Source organism: Pipistrellus kuhlii, unplaced genomic scaffold (genome assembly GCF_014108245.1).
Source record: "Pipistrellus kuhlii isolate mPipKuh1 unplaced genomic scaffold, mPipKuh1.p scaffold_m20_p_6, whole genome shotgun sequence".
Classification (NCBI taxonomy): Eukaryota; Metazoa; Chordata; class Mammalia; order Chiroptera; family Vespertilionidae; genus Pipistrellus; species Pipistrellus kuhlii.
Window position 1 is genome coordinate 702,176 of NW_023425562.1, and position 20,497 is coordinate 722,672.

General features: G+C 59.3%; 1 protein-coding gene across 6 annotated transcripts in view; it reads right to left on the reverse strand.

Annotated features, from left to right (window-relative positions):
- ZNF521 (zinc finger protein 521) overlaps window positions 1-20,497 on the reverse strand; it is a 227,785-nt gene that overhangs the window by 194,361 nt on the left and 12,927 nt on the right. For all 6 annotated transcript variants that reach the window (XM_045574318.1, XM_045574317.1, XM_036418786.2 and 3 more), the window contains one exon: window positions 10,540-10,719. In XM_045574318.1, coding sequence (XP_045430274.1) covers window positions 10,540-10,719 — 180 coding nt within the window. The remainder of the gene's footprint in view (window positions 1-10,539; window positions 10,720-20,497) is intronic.

A 20,497-nucleotide genomic window follows, 5' to 3' on the forward strand; every position in this document is an offset into this window, starting at 1 on the left:
GTCAGCTGGAGAGCTCCGCGCTCTGCTGGGGCGCCGGGCACAGGGGGATCGGCCGCTGTGCTGTCGGGGTCCCCCCCCCCCCCCCATCCACACCACATTCCCCGCCAGCAGCGAGATCTCCCGTCTCCCCCCCCCATCCACGCCACATTCCCCGCCAGCAGCGAGATCTCCCGTCTCCCCACCGGACGCTGTGTGAGCCGCTCCCCGGTCACCACATAGGGAAATGATGCTTCTCCGGGTCAGTAACCACCTCCCAGGACTGTGCTCTAAGCACCTGCAGCACCCTGCACACGCCCGCCTGCCTGCACACGCACTGCCTCACGCCCGCCTGCACACGCCTGTATACACACGCACTGTCTGCACACACCTGCCTGCACACGCCCGCCTGCCTGCACACGCACTGCCTCACGCCCGCCTGCACACGCCTGCCTGTACACACACTGTCTGCACACACCTGCCTGACACACACTGCCTGCACACACACTTCCTTCACACACTGTCTGCACACGCCCGCCTGCACACACACTGCCTTCACACAATGTCTGTACACGCACTGCACACACCTGCCTGCACACACCTGCCTGCACACACACTGCCTGCACACACTGCCTTCACACACTGCCTGCACACACTGTCTGCACACAGCTGTCTATACACATACTGCCTGCACATGCACTGCCTGCACACACACTGCCTTCACACACACTGCCTTCACACACCTGTCTGCACACACCTGTCTGCACACACACTGCCTGCACATGCACTGCCTGCACACACACTGCCTGCACACACTGTCTGCACACACCTGTCTGCACACACACTGCCTTCACACATTGCCTGCACACACACTGCCTTCACACACTGCACACACCTGTCTGCACACTGCCTTCACACACTGTCTGCACACACCTATCTGCACACACACTGCCTGCACATGCACTGCCTGCACACACACTGCCTTCACACACTGTCTGCACACACCTGTTGCACACACACTGCCATCACACATACTGCCTGCACACACAGTCTGCACACACCTGCCTGACACACACTGCCTGCACACACACTTCCTTCACACACTGTCTACACATGCCCGCCTGCACACACACTGCCTTCACACAATGTCTGTACACACCTGCACACACACTGCCTGCACACACACTTCCTTCACACACTGTCTGCACACGCCCGCCTGCACACACACTGCCTTCACACAATGTCTGTACACACCTGCACACACACTGCCTGCACACACACTGCCTGCACACACACTGCCTTCACACACTGTCTGCACACACCTGTTGCACACACACTGCCATCACACATACTGCCTGCACACACAGTCTGCACACACCTGCCTGACACACACTGCCTGCACACACACTTCCTTCACACACTGTCTACACACGCCCGCCTGCACACACACTGCCTTCACACAATGTCTGTACACACCTGCACACACACTGCCTGCACACACACTTCCTTCACACACTGTCTGCACACGCCCGCCTGCACACACACTGCCTTCACACAATGGCTGCACACACCTGCACACACACTGCCTGCACACACTGCCTTCACACAATGGCTGCACACACCTGCACACACACTGCCTGCACACACTTGTCTGCACACACACTGCCTGCACACACACTGCCTTCACACACTGCCTGCACACACACTGCCTGCACACACACTGCCTGCACACACACTGCCTTCACACACTGCCTGCACACACACTGCCTTCACACAATGGCTGCACACACCTGCACACACACTGCCTGCACACACTTGTCTGCACACACACTGCCTGCACACACACTGCCTGCACATGCACTGCCTGCACACACACTGCCTTCACACACTGCCTGCACACACACTGCCTGCACACACACTGCCTTCACACACTGCACACACCTGTCTGCACACTGCCTTCACACACTGTCTGCACACACCTGTTGTACACACACTGCCTGCACACATACTGCCTGCACACATACTGCCTGCACACATACTGCCTGCACACATACTGCCTGCACACGCCCGTCTGCACACACCTGCCTGCACACACCTGTCTGCACACGCCTGCCTGGACATGGCTGTCTGCACACGCACTGCCTGCACACCCACTGCCTGCACACGCACTGCCTGACACACCTGCCTACCTCAACTCTCCACCACCGTGTATGCAACTTCTGTGACACAGCCTAATGCTTATGAAAGCAATTTGCAAATGAGATCCAGTATCAGAATTTTTAAAGAATAGGTTTTTATTGGTTTCAGAGAGGAATGGAGAGAAAGAGAAACATCAATGATAGAGAGAGCCATTGACTGCTGCCTCCTGCACACACACACACACACACCCCGGGAATCGATCCCACAACCAGGCGTGTGCCCTGACCGGGACTCCAACCGGTGACATTCCACCGCTGAGCCACACCGGGCTGGGCTCAGAACTTCAACTCAAAGTATTTTAATCCGCCTGCAGCTCCAATTGCCGACCTGGATGCCCGCCTCGCCCTAACACCCACCCTCACCCCCTCGCCCTTCAGCGGCAAACAGCCCTGGGTGCAGGTCACGGCTGGCCTCTCCTCCAGCCTCTGCACCGCCCGCACCTGCCGGCCTCTCCCCCAGCCTCCGCTCCCGCCCGCACCCGCCGGCCTCTCCCCCAGCCTCCGCTCCCGCCCGCACCCGCCGGCCTCTCCCCCAGCCTCCGCTCCCGCCCGCACCCGCCGGCCTCTCCCCCAGCCTCCGCTCCCACCCGCACACACCGGCCTCTCCCCCAGCCTCCGCTCCCGCCCGCACCCGCCGGCCTCTCCCTCCTGAGGACTCGCATAGGACGTAGGGCCGCGGCCTCTGCACCTGCCCCTCTCCCTCTGAGGACGAGCAGAGGACGCAGGGCCGCGGCCTCGGCCGGTAACGGGGCCTCGGTCAGCGGTCCCCCAGGTGCGTGCGTCTATCCCAGGTGCCGAGGCCTCTGCCGTGGGACGCGGCTGCGTCTCTGAGCCTCCCCATGCAGAGCAGGGGAGCAGGCTGCACACCTCCCTCACGGGCCACGTTCACACGCCCGTGAACGCCCGGGGCCGGCAAGACCAGCCCACCGTCCCCACGCCCCTCGTGGCACCAGCACCTTCCCCCGGCTCCGTCCCCAGAAGCCAGAGAACCACCTCCCGCATCTGAATAAACGCCTGCAGGCAGGTGATTTCCACGCCGCTGGACTCTCACCGCTGAGCCCACGGCCGGAGCCTGTGTGTGCGGCCTGCTGAGCCCACGGGAGGAGCCTGTGCGACCCCACCGAACGGAAATGGGATTTACCATGTGTGAGCTAATTCATACAACCGGGGGAACTTTCTGAAAATATGCCAAGAGTAAGGTGACCAGACGTCCTGATGTTTAACAATTTGTCCCGCTACCGTGGAATTTAAAAAAAAGGTCCCGATTTTTCGAAAAATCGGGACTTTTTTAAAACGCTGTGGGACGCGGGACAAATTGTTAAAAATCGGGACTGTCCCGCCAAAAGCAGGACGCCTGGTCACCTTAGCTAAGGGGTGTGTGGGAAACTCACTAAATAAATAAGCCAGGCGCCTGACACTGTCTCCACAACTCAGCTCCCACCCTCGCACTCGGGGCGCCCGCCCACAGGTGACACAGACACGGGGCCTCTCCTCTTTATCCTCACACTGTTCCCCACAAACCCACACCCCCAGGTCCTCCCCAGCGCTGAGAGCATCCTTCACTAAACAGACACACAGTCCCCCTCCCTCCACCCCGTCCCCCCGCACCCACCACACACTGACTCCCTTCTGATGCTGAAAGGGCAGAGGGTGAGGCTGAAGGATCAGGTAGTCACTCACACCCACTCCTTCAGAAGCCTCTCTCAGTCCCAGAAGACATTCACGTCCGGGATCGGACTCCTGTGAGTTATGTTTTTTTTTTTTTTTTTTAATATATTTTATTGATTTTTTAGAGAGAGGAAGAGGGCTAGAGAGTTAGAAACATCGATGAGAAAGAATCGTCGATCAGTCGCCTCCTGCACACCCCCCACAGGGGATGTGCCCGCAACCACGGTACATGCCCTAGACCGGAATTGAACCCGGGACCCTTCAGTCCGCAGGCCGACGCTCTATCCACTGAGCCACACCGGTTTCGGCTGTGAGTTCTTCTTAAAGGGACCATCGCCGTGTTCTGTAACAGCAGCACCAATGAGGATGCTCATGGCGAGCACCCGCCCTGGGCCAGCTCGCTGGCTAGGCGGACGCACCCGTTATCTGTTTCCTCGACGCCAGCCCTCGGAGGGAGGCTGCGGTACTGCCCTCTGCCCCCCTCGTAAGGCCCCCTCTGCCGATGAGGACGACAGGACTGAGGACGACAGGACGTGCGGATTAGGACCCTCAGTGACCTGCCCCGGGCCACGCGCCGGCTCCGGGGGAGATGAGGTTGGCCAGGCGGCTGGCCGGTCGCCGGGGCCCAGCCTCACTCCGGTCCTCTGACCTCTCCTCCCGCCCATCAGCACGTGCCTTTCACTCATCTAGCGTTCGCGGGTTTTGTTAATGCGCCTCTCCTCTCGGAGACTGGTGAGAATTAATTACTGCGGACCGATCACATTGATTTTTCGAGCTAATGGAATTTTTAATGAAAATCACGCCCAGGGAGAGCGGGCAGCCTGCGCGTCTGACACGCGGCCCCACGCGGCCGGCGGCTCCGGGACGCCCGGTGCCCGGCCCCTGGAGGGCAGGGGTCCGCGGTCATTCCTGGGTGGTGGGGTGGGGGGGTGGGTGCTGGGGGCATAACCAGTGAGACGTCCCACGGGGTGAGCCTCGATCGTCTGTAAAACACACGCGGGGCCTCCACCCCGAGGAGCCCGCCTGGGCACGCCCCTGCGGGTTCCAGAGGCCTCTCGGACGGACGGGAAGGAGGGCGGCGGCCTCGATGCTGCTACGGGCTTCGTCTCAGGACGGCAGTCCCGCCTGCTGTGACGGCCCCACCAGGGAGAGAGGGTGGTGCCCCGTATCCAAGGCCGAGTTCCTGGCATCACCAGCTGGAGGGAGGGGGTTCTTCGTTACTGTAATGGGGATACGCTGGGGAGAACCTGGGAGAGCTGGCAAAGGGGACACTGACCCACCTCGAGGAGACAGGAGGGCCGTGTGGGCCCAGCGCCTGCCTGTGGTCCTGGCTGACATGGGCAACCGGCCTTGGCACCCCTCACTCTGCACCCTAAGGCCTCTGCACCGGTTCTGCCTTCACCTTCTCTTCCTGGTGCCATCGAAGGAGCCGCCCTGTATCTGAACACCCTCCCCGCTCACTGCTGCTCCAACATCAAAACGCTTAAGCGTCTAAACTCCAGGTTCAAATAACTCTTCCCTGAATGCCAGCATATGAAGCAACCCCCGCTGGGCGGTCCCAGCCTCCGGGCACCTCCCTGCCCCCACGCCTCCCGGTTCCCTGAGGGCTGAGGCTCCCCAGGGCCCTTTGGGACTTGGGGTGGGGGAAGGGAGAGGGGAGTGAAGCCCCAGGGCAGGGCCCTGGCCGCCCTCCCCATCCCCTCATTAACCCCAGTCCCCAATGAGCTGGCCCCCAGCCTTCAGCCTTCAGCCTTCCTGAGATTCTCTCTCTACCCCCCAGCTGGCCTGTGGGGCCTAGAACTGCAGCAGCGATGGCAGGCCACCGCCAAGGTGAGGCAGGAAGCACAGCGCAGTGTTTCTCTCTACACCCCGCTCCCACCCTCTTCACTCCCCTCCCCCGCCATGACTGCGCACTGGGAGGCCAGTGCCCTGTCCCGCGCTCCCTGCGGACAGGCCATGGGGAGACCCTGCCGAGAGCAGCACCCCTGGCCAACACTGGATTGCTCCCCGAGACCCCAAACCAGCCGCTCCCAGGCCAGCCCTCCCGGTTTCTGGCCACAGACGCGTGGAGATGATGCGTGAACACGGCTTTCAGCAGAAAGTGCTGGCGTTTGAGGACTGCACAGCAGGAGGTGAGGAATCTAGTTTTCCTCTCCGACTCCCTCCTTCCCTGTCCTCCAGCCAGAGCTGCCCCATGGTTAAGGTGACCAGACGTCCCGCTTTTGGCGGGACAGTCCCTGTTTTTAACAATTTGTCCTGCGTCCCGCATCCCGAGGCATTTTTAAAAAGTCCTGATTTTTGGAAAGATTCTCGGCTCGCTGACTCTGGTTTCCGTGTTTGCTGGACAAACACAAGATCCTGAGGATGGGCACGGGGCTGGCCTGACTAACGGGAAAGCAGACTGGCCCCACTCCCCCCCTCTGAGGCTGCGGAGCGTATCCAGCGTGCAGCCCCGCCCGCCCCCGCTCAGAGCAGAGCTGCCCGTACCGCTGGGCGCCAGCCGAGGGCCCCCGGAGCGGCCGCTCGGGGCTCAGGCCGAGCAGGCGGCACCTCGCTCGGACAGGACAGTGAGCTGCAGGGCAGGCCCGGCTGGAGGGAGGCAGGGAGCCCGGGAGGGGGTAAACTGAGGAAGCAGGCTGGCCCAGCTGGGCTGCTGCCCCAGGCCAGCACTCGGGCCCAATGACACAGGCCCGGGAGGGGGTAAACTGAGGAAGCAGGCTGGCCCAGCTGGGCTGCTGCCCCAGGCCACTCGGGCCCAATGACACAGGCCCAGCGCCGGCCCCACGGCTGGGCGGGGACTGGACTCTGGGTCTCGGGGTGAAGCACAGTGGTGTCTAGGGCGGCCCATGGGGGGTGGGGCGGCCCGTGGGGGGGGGCGGCCCGTGGGGGGGGGGCGGCCCGTGGGGGAGGGGCGGCCCGTGGGGGTGGGGCGGCCCGTGGGGGAGGGGCGGCCCGTGGGGGGTGGTGTGGCCCGTGGGGGGAGGGGCGGCCCGTGGGGGAGGGGCGGCCCGTGGGGGAGGGGCGGCCCGTGGGGGTGGGGCGGCCCGTGGGGGAGGGGCGGCCCGGTGGGGGGTGGGGCGGCCCGGTGGGGGGTGGGGCGGCCCGGTGGGGGGTGGGGCAGCCCTCTGGGGTCTGGGGTCTCACGAACTTCCCTGAGCTGGGTCATTAGTTAAAATACAAAGGTTAAAAACCAGGAATAATGAATTAACATAGAAATTAATACATAAGGATGCAAATAAAGTTATAATGTCATAATAAGCCTGATAGAAACGAGTTAAAATGGCATTTATTTCATGCAATTTATTTCAAATGATCATTTAAAAAGGGAAAAATAAAAAATAAAATTTAAATCTGTTCCAAGAGGCATCTGTGAAGACGGTGCTTCTTTCCGTAGGACCCTCAGTGTGTGTGTGTGTGTGTGTGCGTGTGTGTGTGTGTGTGTCTCCCCAGCCTGAGATCCAGGGACTTCTCAGGCTCAGGGCAGCCATGGCTATTTGCTCTGCCCTGGTGATTTCCAGAGATCCTGCCCCACCCAATTTACAACCCCACCTGAGCTGTGAGCAGCAGCTTTTGCATATTAATGAGCTGCTCTTCCCCTAAAAGGAACTGCAGCTGGGTCAGGGAGCCCAGAGCTTCCAAAAGAAGGCCCACTACCTGGCAGTGGCAGAGGCCTTCATAGCTGGGCCGCATCTGGCCACCTCCAAATCCCAAACAAAGAGGAGGAATCTGCAGATCTCTCTGTAGCTCCTGCTGGGCGGCCCCAGACAGGAGCTGACCATGCACCTCCTTGGAGATCCAAGAGCCAGCGTACCCCGTGGTCAGAGTGAGACCATGCCAGATTACAACTCCTCACATCCCTAAGTGACACATTCAGAGGCAGACTCGGCACCAAAGCCCCACTGAAGCAAGTCCTGCCCCATAAGGGTGTCTCCTGTGCAACAGCTCTTCCTGTACAGACACAGCTGTCCTCACAGTCAGTTTGCCTGGAGGCCAATTCCTCCCAGAGATGCCAACAGCAAACAATGGTTAACTACAACAAGACTGTGCACCCAGCCCACAAAGGGGTGCACAGAGAGTGTCCACCTCAGGTGACTGGAGAGGCTGAGCCTAGCACACAAAGCCACTCATCAACTCAAGGAGCTTAGGAGCTACCCAGTACAAAGAAACAAACACAGGGAAGCAGCCAAAATGCAGAGACAAAAAAAACATGTCACAAATGAAAGAAATGGATAAAAGCAAAATACTGAATATAGAGTTCAAAACAACGGTTATAAGGTTAATCAAGAATCTTCTAGAAACCTCCGAGAAATTTAGTGAGACATTCAAGGGTATGAAAAAGACCAATCAGAAATTAAACATACAGCCAAAACTGGTTTGGCTCAGTGGATATAGCGTTGGCCAGCGGACTGAGGGGTCCCGGGTTCGATTCTGGTCAAGGGTATATACTTGGTTGTGGGCACATTCCCAGTAGGGGGTGTGCAGGAGGCAGCTGATCGATGATTCTCTCTTATCTATGTTTCTTACTCTCTATCCCTCTCTCTTCCTCTCTATAAAAAAATCAATAAAATATATTTTTTTAAAAAGAAATTAAACATACATTGACTGAAATAAAAAATAATATAGAGAGATCCAATAGCAGACTAGACGATCCCAAGAATCAAGTCAAAGATTTGAAATACAAAGAAGCAAAAAACATGCAACCTGAAAAGAGAAAAAAGAATGAAAAAATATGAAGATAGTGTAAGGAGCCTCTGGGACAACTTCAAGCTTACCAACATCCAAATTATGGGAGTGCCAGAAGAAAAGAGAGAGCAAGATACTGAAAACCTATTTGAAGCAATAGTGACCGAAAACTTCATCCACTTATTTCTTTCACCAGGTGGATGTGCAGGCCAGAAGGAAGTGGCAAGAAATATACAAAGTGATGAATCGCAAGAATCTACAACCAAGATTACTCTACCCAGCAAAGTTATCATTCAGAATGGAAGGTCAGATAAAGAGCTTCACAGACAAGAAAAAGCTAAAGGAGTTAGTTCATCACCACCAAACCAGTATTATGTGAAATGCTGAAGGGTATTATCTAAGAAAAGGAAGAAAAAGGTAAAGATAAAAATTATGAACAACAAAGTAACAACAAATATCAATCAACAAGTGAATAAAAATATCAAGTGAATAAAAAATCTGATAAATTAAACTGGTGAATATAACAGTAGTGAACTGACAACTCTCAGGGGGAAGGGTGTGGGGGATTCGGGAAGAAACTGGACAAAATCTTACACCTATGGACGAGGACAATGAGGGGGTGGTAAGGGCATGGGGTGGTGTGGGACCAGGTGGAGGGGAGCTGGAGAGAGGAACAACTGTCATAATCTGAACAATAAAGATTTATTTCATCCAGTTAAAATGTACAGTGAACGTTTCCATACCCCACCCGACACCCTGAGCCCAGCACTTCTATTCCTCTTCAGAGAAATAAGGCCCAGGTCTGTCCACAAAGATCTGCAGAGGGAGGGTCTCAGAGTCATCCACAGTAACCCGGCGTTTACAATAACCAAAACACCCAACGGGAGCCTCCAAAGGAAGTCACGCACAGTCATACGACAGACAACCACTCAGCAACTGAAACACACACACACACACACACACACACACACACACAGCCCAACAAGAGAAGCTGGCCACCCAAGGGACATCTGAGTGGGCCCACAGACAACAAGTCCTAGAACACACACACGACTGATCAAAACGTTCAATCCAGTTCCTCCGGGGGCCTCCCTCGTGGAAGGGATGGAGGGAAACGTCTAGGAGGAAGAAACTGCCTTAGGAACGCGGGTCACAGGAGAATGTGTTTTGTCAAAATTCCTCATACTGGACACTTGCAATTTACAAGTCACACTGCGTGTAGACGTCAGGGGCGGGTGCCGTGACAGAGGAGATGCGGCCCTGTGTCCGTGAGGAAGGTGCCGCCCAGGGTGTGGGCCTGGCCACAGGCTCACGGGCGCGGCCGGGCAGAGGGCCGGGCAGAGGGCCGGGCAGAGGGCCGGGCAGAGGGCAGGGCAGACGGCCGGGCAGAGGGCCGGGCAGACGGCCGGGCAGACGGCCGGGCAGAGGGCCGGGCAGACGGCCGGGGGCCCTGGAACTGGCGTGTCAGGTGGAATGAGGAGTGGAAGCTCCTGCCTTTGGGAGCGAATTCTCCAGGAGGCGTTTTCAAACGTGACGTGAGCACCCAGGGCAGCTCCGAGGGCATCCCTGACCCGCGTTTAAAAATGGAAAGGAAGCCTCGCCATCCTCGGGCTTGTCCTGCCTGGCTCCGTGGTGGAGCGACGACCTAGGAACCAGGAGGTCACGGTTCAAAGCCGGTCAGGGCACAGGCCCGGGGTGTGGGCTCCATCCCCAGGGTGGGGCGTGCAGGAGGCAGCCGGTCCAGGATTCTCATCATGGATGTTTCTCTCTCTCCCTCTCCCCTTCCTTTCTGACATCAATAAAAATGCACTTTTTTAACGGAAACTGAAATACGCCCATTGGCTACGAACTTGTAGGACCGGGACCCTGCGTGTGCCGTGCCCGGCCTCTCGCCGTCCTTCCCCAGGCCGGCCGCACGGAAGCACGCGGTGTCCGCGGGCGGGGGAGGCCTGGGAGAGCGGGCGGAGGGGGGAGAGGGGCAGCCCGGGCGGGCAGGGCGGGCGGCGGGGCGTACCTGCCAGCTGGCACTGGCTGATCTTGTGCTCGGTGATGTCACTCAGCGACTCGAACACCTGCAGGCAGCTGTCGCAGCTGTGCACGGCCTCGTCCTCCAGCTCCTCCGCGTCCTCCGGCCGCTTGTGGCCCTCTAGCGCCTCGCCATCCTCGGGCTTGTCCTCCAGCTTACAGTTGGGGTCTGCGGGGAGACGGAGACGGAGGACAGGGTTACAGACAGGCTCTCTCTACAGTCACATGTCGTCTTCTCTCGACCCAGGACAGACACACATGAGCCCTGGACGTTGGGGTGAGGGGGGCGTGGAGGGGGCTGTGCTGCCTGTTTCTCGGGGGAAGAATCCAAAGCGAGTCTCCCCGGCGCGGCCCAGGTCCCGGGGGCGGAGCCGGCCCTCTCCCCGCCGCCCTGCGCCCTGTCCCATGGGCCACCCTCAGACGTTTAGGGTAAGGTGACCCAGACGTCCCGCTTTTGGCGGGACAGTCCCGATTCTTAACCATCTGTCCCGCGTCCCGCGGCGTCTTTTTTTCCAAAAATCGGGACTGTTTTAAAACTCCGTGGGACAGATGATTAAAAATTGGGACTGTCCCGCCTGGCCACCCTCGTTTCGGGGCCCTGCTTACACACGAGAGACAACCCCCGCTTGGCCACCGCCCGAGGGAAGGAGAGAGGAAGCCCTGGGCTGAAGCAGGGACTGCTCCTCTGCCAACCGTACTCCTTCCCGGAAGCCGCCGGAACCGCCGCCGTCTGGCCCGCCGAGCTCATTACCTTCGCTCAGACACCAGTCACCACACACAGAATGCAGCCCCCGTATGTGCCCCGAGGAGGCAGCCCAGGCTCCGGCCCACAGGCATTCTCACCGACACCAGCACCGGGGCAGGAACAGACAGGGAGCGTCTCCCGTTTGGAAAACCGGCGGAAAATGCAATAAAATGCCCAAAGAGCAACTGTCAGTGATCACCGAGCCCACAGCCTGCATTGGCACGCTGGGCGTCAAAAGCCAAGCGACTGGAAACTGCGCTCCAGCCCCGCCCCTGCACCGGCCTCACCGCGCGGGGACAAGACCAGGAGCCCTGATTCCCAGGAAGCCCGGTGAGAACTTACAGTGCTTTCTGGCTCTTTAACCTATTTGAGAGGCGTGCCCCCGGCCTTCCCAGAGCAGGAGGGCACGGGGGGTAGGGAGGGGGAGAACATGCCTCCTGAGGGTCATCAGGGTGATGCAATCGGTGACTAACTGATCAGGCATTAATCTCTAAAGGCAGAGAGCCCTTCAAAGCCAGGAACAGGTCGTCTCAAAATAGAGCAGCTAGAGAAACAGTTAATAAATCGAGTCGCATCGAGACACCTAAGAAATGCGTGATATGATACGTGAAACGTACAATCACGAAGTCACAGACACAGGAGTCCCGATTTCTCGGACTGCCAGCACGTGTTGGGAAGTGCTTTCTGATCTCGACAAACCTTCTTCCTTCTACAGGTAACTATGTTCCCTTTTCATTAATTAATATTTTTACTGATTTCAGAGAGGAAAGGAGAGGGGGAGAGAGAGAAACATCCATGATGAGAGAGGATCACCCATCCGCTGACTCCTGCACACCACCCACCGGGGAGTCACCTGGAGACTCCAATCCACCCCAGCCAGCCAGCCAGAGCCCACCCCCGCCAGACAGACAGAGCCCACCCCGGCCAGCCAGAGCCCACCCCGGCCAGACAGACAGAGCCCACCCCGGCCAGACAGACAGAGCCCACCCCGGCCAGACAGAGCCCACCCCGGCCAGACAGACAGAGCCCACCCCGCCAGACAGACAGAGCCCACCCCGGCCAGACAGAGCCCACCCCGGCCAGACAGACAGAGCCCACCCCGGCCAGACAGACAGAGCCCACCCCGCCAGACAGACAGAGCCCACCCGGCCAGACAGAGCCCACCCCGGCCAGACAGAGCCCACCCCTGTCAGACAGACAGAGCCCACCCCGGCCAGACAGACAGAGCCCACCCCGGCCAGACAGAGCCCACCCCGGCCAGACAGAGCCCACCCCGGCCAGACAGACAGAGCCCACCCCGCTGCCCTGCACCCTGTCCCATGGGCCACCCTCAGACGTTTAGGGTAAGGTGACCCAGACATCCCGCTTTTGGCGGGACAGTCCCGATTCTTAACCATCTGTCCCGCGTCCCGCGGCGTCTTAAAACAGTCCCAATGTAGACATTTAGTGACCGACGTGGACACTCAGTCACCGACGTGGACACTCGGTCACCAATGTAGACATTTAGTGACCGACGTGGACACTCGGTCACCAATGTAGACATTTAGTGACCGACGTGGACACTCAGTCACTGACATGGACACTCAGCCACTGACGTGGACACTCGGTCACTGATATGGACACTCGGTCACTGACGTGGACACTCAGTCACCGACATGGACACTCGGTCACTGATGTAGACATTCAGTGACCGACATGGACACTCAGTCACCGATATGGACACTCAGTCACCGACATGGACACTCGGTCACTGACGTGGACACTCGGTCACTGACGTGGACACTCGGTCACCGATATGGACACTCGGTCACCGACGTAGACATTTAGTGACCGACGTGGACACTCAGTCACCGACATGGACACTCGGTCACCGACATGGACACTCAGTCACCGACATGGACACTCAGCCACTGACGTGGACACTCGGTCACTGATATGGACACTCGGTCACCGATGTAGACATTTAGTGACCGGCGCGGACGCTCGGAGACCGGCCAGACGCTCGGGGACCGGCATGGACGCTCGGGGACCAGCGCGGACACAAAACCCGGGAGGGAGGACGGAGACCGGCTCGCTGTGACGTCACCGCGCTCTGGCCCTCGTGCCTCACGGGCTTCGAAGGCGACACCCGTCTCCTCCCGAGAAGCCGGTGCCATCCCCAGAGTCTGCTGTCAGCCCGCGCTCCGGTGAGGACGGCATGGCCCTTCAGTCTGGGGACCTGCCCGTGTGCGTCTGAGGACGAGTCTGAATGCAGAGACTCCGGATTCGTCTGAATGAGTCATGTCACCCAGACACACAGGAAACATCATTTCCCCTTTTACCTGCAGCAGCTCCCACTGGTCCCCTTCAAACTGGGGCCAAAACTACTCTCCAGAGAGTGAAAAACCACCGAAATCAAACTGGTCCATGTTTTCACTGATTCAGAGAGGAAGGGAGAGGGAGAAACACCCACGGTGAGAGAGAACCATGGACCGGCCGCCTCCTGCAGGCCCTGCTGGGGACCGAGCCCACACCAGGGCCTGTGCCCTGACTGGGGACTCAAACCACGACCTCCTGGTTCAGAAGTTGGAGCTCAACCACTGAGCCACACCAGCCGGGCTAAAAACACATTTCTTAAAGATTTTTTTTCCGTTGCTTTCCTACCTGGCACACTAGCAGGTGGGAGGCCTACGTTTCTAAGAAGTGATCCCACTGAGGAAGACAAGAAGTTTCACTGAACCAGTTTGGCTCCGTGGATGGAGCATCAGCCTGCGGACTGAGAGGTCCCGGGTTCGATTCCGGTCAAGGGCATGGACCTTGGTTGTGGGCATGTCCCCCGTAAGAGATGTGCAGGAGGCAGCTGATCGATGTTTCTCTCTCATCGATATTTCTAACTACCTCTCTCCCTTCCTCTCTGTAAAAAATTCAATAAAATATATTTTAAAAAAAGAAAAAAGAAAAAGTTTCTGAACAACTGTCCCGACAACAAAGTGGTTCACCAAAGGGGGGGGGGGGGAGGAGAGGAGAGGAGAGGAGACCCTGTAAATAAGGCCCCTGTTTGCCAAGGGAAGGTCAGAGCAGGAAGAGAGGCTGACATGCATGCACTGTTACAAAGCACGGGAAAATCTGTGTGTAACTGAAAGAATTCATCTTGTCCTCCTCGGGCTGGGCTAATAGATTTAAGACGCACGCAGCCCTCCGTGCCTGAGGTCCCTGATGGAGAAAACAAGAAAAGCCACTGGACCAAAAACAAACCACAAGAGTAAATCATTATTGAGCACCCCCCGGCCTCTCTCCGGGAGGAACCTGACCAAAGCGACCGGAGAGCATCCTCTCAGCTTCGCAGCTCAGGTCCCGCCCGGACCACACGATCCCGACGTCCCTGTCGACTGTCCCTGCAGCTGCAGCCTCGCCTCGCCTCGCCCCCGCAGACTGCCGCCGCTCCTGCGCGGTGACCCCCTCGCCCGCCGGCCTGGTGCGGGCGGCCTGCAGGAGGGCAGCCAGGCTCGGAGACGCCGGTGCCATTAGCATAATCGATAGGCAATCTGCAGGCTCCGGACGGAGCGGGAGGACGCGGCACCATTATCTGAGTAACTATAAATTAATAGTCGTTTGTGGGAACGCGTCCCACTTAGACCGGCTCAGTCCTGACCTGTCAGGACCGCGGGAGCATCTATTACCCGTTTTTATGGCATCTGTGCTCCGTCCACGCGGGTTTTAAGTCAAGATTTAGGACCCGATGATCTATAAATATGTATAAAGCAAAATCAGCTAAATCAATCACACGGAGAGGGGAAGGACTGATAAATAAACGCCCATATGTATTCATCGTTTTGCTTTCGCACCATGTGACTTAGTAATCAGCAGAAACATACACGCGCACATACATGCACAGATATATACTGGGAGGTAATTTTCCGTGAATGTCCGTGGGAAGGGGAGGTTCTCAGACAGGGAGCCAGAAAGAGCCAGATCTCCCTGTGTTTTCTGAAAAGGACAAGAAGGAAATTAGCCAACTGGACTGCAGCTTATAATTTTTTAAAATATATTTTATTGATTTTTTACAGAGAGGAAGAGAGAGGGATAGAGAGTTAGAAACATTGATGAGAGAGAATCATCAATCAGCTGCTTCTTGCACCCCCCCCCCCACACTGGGGATGTGCCCACAATCAAGGTACATGCCCTTGAACGGAATCGAACCTGGGACCCTTCAGTCCACAGACCGATGCTCTATCCACTGAGCCACACCGGTCTTGGCTGCAGCTTGTTATTTTTAAGAATCCACCTTCTTTGCATTTTTATTGAGCCGGAGAGGATGAGCCACTCTGAGTACCACCACCTGGGAGGCATCAGCACCCCAGGCATGGTGGGGGGTGGAGACACAGTGAGGGTGGTGCCAGCTCCGAGCGCGGGCGGCACCCACATCCCGCCAGGCACCCCACAGGTACCCCCAGCTCACAGCCACAAGGAGAGCGTCTGTGACACACCGGCACGCTTCAAAAGAAAGGCAACAGCCCTGGCCGGTGTGGCTCAGTGGATGGAGTGTTGGACTGTGGACGGAAGGTCCTGGGTTCGATTCTGATCCAGGTACAGGCCCAGGTGGCGGGCCTGATTGCAGCGTGGGGCGTGCAGGAGGCATGACTGATGATACTCTCACCATTGACGTTCCCCTCTCTCTCTCTCTCTCTCTCTCTCTCTCTCTCTCTCCCCCTCTCCCTCTCCCTCTCCCTCTCCCTGCCTCTCTGACATCAGTAAACATGTGTTTTAAAAAGAGAGAGAGAGAGAAGACAGGCCGTGCGTCAGGACCCCCGCCTGCCTGTGGGACAGAGGACTTGCTCTCCCCGCGGCTCCCACAGGATTCAGAACGGCCTGACGTCCGGGCGACGCCTGAGCCTGTGCTTCTGTAGGTGTGACACCCCCCCCCCCCCCGCTCAGTCTCCCCTCGAACTCAGAGCTGTGGGCCCACAAAGCTGGTCTGAGGGAGCCCATCGCAGCCGGGGTGGGGGGAGCCCTGGAGGCTCCTCTGCTCCTCAGGGTCCCTAAGGAGGTGCTTCTACTGAGACCTCACCACCCCCATCCCCACCCCACCCCAACCCCCATCCCCACACCCTAACCCCCATCCCCACCCCCGTCCCCACCCACCCTCACTCCCCCACCCCCATCCCCACCCTCACTGCCCCACCCCCATCCCCACCCCCATCCCCATCTCCATCCCCACCCCCACTCCCCCACCCCCATCCCACCCCTACTCCCCCACCCCCATCCCCACCCTCACCCCCCACCCCCACCCCCACCCCCACCCCCATCCCCACCCTCACTCCCCCACCCCCATCCCCACCGGTGCCTCCTCACTGACCACACAAACTCCGTGCTGAGCCCCCGGAAAGCGCTCGGGAAGAATCCACTGCCGAGCACGCTGGTGCAGAGAATCACCTCCACACACCCCCCCCCCCCGGGTTCGGCTAATTCCTCCGTAAACCCAAGCCCAGATTTACCTTTTTAATTTAAGGATTATTAATAAATCTGCTGTGATTAAACCTTCATAATGATGTGTGAATTATCTGTCTGCAGCTCCTCTCCCAAGAACAATTAGCCTACCTCCGTCTGCAGGCAGCAGGCCCTTCGCAGGAGGGGAAGGAGGCACAGCCCTGGCTCACCAGACAGGCCGAGGCTCTGCAATCGCCAGCCTCTTCCCGCCACCATCGCCGCCGCCTCCGTGGCCTCCTCCCCTCCATCACCGCCTCCTCCATGGCCTCCTCCCTCCATCGCCGCCTCCTCCGTGGCCTCCTCCCCTCCATCGCCGCCTCCTCCGTGGCCTCCTCCCCTCCATCGCCGCCTCCTCCGTGGCCTCCTCCCCTCCATCGCCGCCTCCTCCGTGGCCTCCTCCCTCCATCGCCGCCTCCTCCGTGGCCTCCTCCCCTCCATCGCCGCCTCCTCCGTGGCCTCCTCCCCTCCATCGCCGCCTCCTCCGTGGCCTCCTCCCCTCCATCGCCGCCTCCTCCGTGGCCTCCTCCCTCCATCGCCGCCTCCTCCGTGGCCTCCTCCCCTCCATCGCCGCCTCCTCCATGGCCTCCTCCCCTCCATCGCCGCCGCCTCCGTGGTCTCCTCCCCTCCATCGCCGCCTCCTCCGTGGCCGCCTCCTCCCCTCCATCGCCGCCGCCTCCGTGGCCTCCTCCCCTCCATCGCCGCCGCCTCCGTGGCCTCCTCCCCTCCATCGCCGCCTCCTCCATGGCCTCCTCCCCTCCATCGCCGCCTCCTTCGTGGCCGCCTCCTCCCCTCTATGGCCGCCTCCTCCCCTCCATCGCCGCCTCCTCCATGGCCGCCTCCTCCCCTCCATCGCCGCCTCCTCCATGGCCGCCTCCTCCCCTCCATCGCCGCCTCCTCCGTGGCCGCCTCCTCCCCTCCATCGCCGCCTCCTCCATGGCCGCCTCCTCCCCTCCATCGCCGCCTCCTCCGTGGCCTCCTCCCCTCCATGGCCGCCTCCTCCGTGGCCTCCTCCCCTCCATCGCCGCCTCCTTCGTGGCCGCCTCCTCCCCTCTATGGCCGCCTCCTCCCCTCCATCGCCGCCTCCTCCATGGCCGCCTCCTCCCCTCCATCGCCGCCTCCTCCGTGGCCGCCTCCTCCCCTCCATCGCCGCCTCCTCCCCTCCATCGCCGCCTCCTCCATGGCCGCCTCCTCCCCTCCATGGCCGACTCCTCCGTGGCCTCCTCTCCTCCATCGCCTCCTCCATGGCCTCCTCCCCTTCATGGCCGACTCCTCCGTGGCCTCCTCTCCTCCATCGCCTCCTCCATGGCCTCCTCCCCTTCATGGCCGCCTCCTCCGTGGCCTCCTCCCTCCATCGCCGCCTCCTCCGTGGCCGCCTCCTCCCCTCCATCGCCGCCGCCTCCATGGCCTCCTCCCCTCCATCGCTGCCTCCTCCGTGGCCTCCTCCATCGCCGCCTCCTCCGTGGCCGCCTCCTCCCCTCCATGGCCGCCTCCTCCCCTCCATCGCCGCCTCCTCCGTGGCCTCCTCCCCTCCATTGCCGCCTCCTCCATGGCCTCCTCCCCTCCATCGCCGCCTCCTCCATGGCCTCCTCCCCTCCATCGCCGCCTCCTCCATGGCCTCCTCCCCTCCATCGCCGCCTCCTCCGTGGCCTCCTCCCCTCCATCGCCGCCGCCTCCGTGGCCTCCTCCCCTCCATCGCTGCCTCCTCCGTGGCCTCCTCCATGGCCGCCTCCTCCGTGGCCTCCTCCATCGCCACCTCCTCCATGGCCTCCTCCCTCCATCGCGCCTCCTAGAAATTTCTGAGGACCTTCCTTCGGAACTCGCTCTGCAGGGGCCAGCGGGGCCCGCACTCACACATCTCACCAGGGGCTGGGCCAGCGGACAGCACAGACTCTCACACCTCGCTGGAGGCCTGGGCGGCCCAGGGCGGGCTGAGCCCAGCAGGGCGTCTGCGAGGCACTCACCCCAAACAGGCCCTGCAGAGCTGTGTCCGACCACAGGGCACCCGCACCCAGGCACTTTCCGGGGAGAAGGAGCCGTGCAGCGGGGGTGCACCTTCCCCACCGAAGAGACAGCGCCTTGCAGAGAAGGAGCGAGAGGCACACGCGAAGCTCTCCTCCTGTGTCCTCGGCCAGAGACGTGAGCGCCCGCCGGAGTTCACGCCCAATCCCCCGGCAGCCGCGGGCGTGAGGCAGGCACTCTGGCCCTCCGGCCACAGACACCGGGATCGGTAATTCGCCCGAAGTCAGCCGGATGAGAATTCCAACCGAGGGAGCCTGGCCTGACACCCATCCTCTTACCCAGTGTATTCCGTAGGCTCTATTCGTTATACACATTTTTATTGATTTCAGAGAAGGGGGGGGGGGGAGGGAGGGAGAGAGAGAGAGAGAGAGAGAGCGAGCGAGAGAGATCAATGATGAGCGAGAGAGCCGAAGCCGGTTTGGCTCAGAGGTAGAGCATCAGTCTGCCGACTGAAAGGTCCCAGGTTCGATTCCGGTCAAGGGCATGTACATTGGTTGCGGGCACATCCCTAGTAGGGGGTGTGCAGGAGGCAGCTGGTCGTTGTTTCTCTCTCATTGACGTTTCTAGCTCTCTATCTCTCTCCCTTCCTCTCTGTACAAAATCAATAAAATATATTTTTTTAAAAACGATGAGCAAGAACCATTGATTGGCTGCCTCTTTTAATACACTCTGTTTGGGACGGAGCCCAATGGGGCATGTGCCCCGACTGGGAATCGAAAACCAGCGCCGTGATGAGAGGTGGAGAGTGCGCAGATGCAACGGGGACCGGAGCGTGCTGAGCCCGGAAAGATGTCAGAGAACAAAGGGGTGAACACCGGTGAGCGATGGTCTTACTCGGCAACAATCAGCCTGGATTCTGTGCCAAAGAGCATGGACACCGAGCTGCAGGGGACCACGTGGGCCTCCTCCGCGGAGGTGTGACCAGACGGCGGGGAAAACAGGAAGAACAGCTCCCTAAGGTGCCAACAAAGAAGAAGGCGGTCCGAGGAAAACCAGCAAAATGTTTAAAATACTGATCCCCTCATTCCGGGTTGGAAAAGTGGGGGTCTTACACACTGGAAATAAAGTACCCTGATTCATCTTCTCATCGACACCTTGTGGGCACTGAGCGAATAATACTGACGTGGGCAGAGGCACCAGAACATGCCTACACCGTGAGCGGTGACAGGCGAGGAGGAGGAGGAAGGTGCTGGTACATGAGTCCTGTTTTATGAGCTTCCACAGCTTTTCTCCGTGACCTTCAATACAGGACGAGCGGGCGGACTGTGGACGCCCTGTCCTGTCCCAGCATTCACTGGGCTCCATACTGTCAGCGTGTCCCTAAGGATTTGCAAAGATCAGACCCAGAAATACACCACTAACTGATCTGCATCTATTTTCCCAGATTTGGAGTAAAATGGGAAAGAGGGGTGTTAAAACTGTCTAATGAGACCGAAGTGCGTGTGTGTCTAGCAGTCCGTGGTCGGCAAACCGCGGCTCGCGAGCCACATGCGGCTCTTGGGCCCCTTGAGTGTGGCTCTTCCACAAAATACCAAGGCTGGGGTGAGTCTATGTTGAAGATGCGGCGTTAGAAGAAGTTTAAGTTTTGCCGAAACCGGTTTGGCTCAGTGGTAGAGCGTCAGCCTGCGGACTGAAAGGTCCCAGGTTCGATTCCGGTAAAGGACATGTACCTTGGTTGTGGGCACATCCCCGGTAGGGGGTGTGCAAGAGGCAGCTG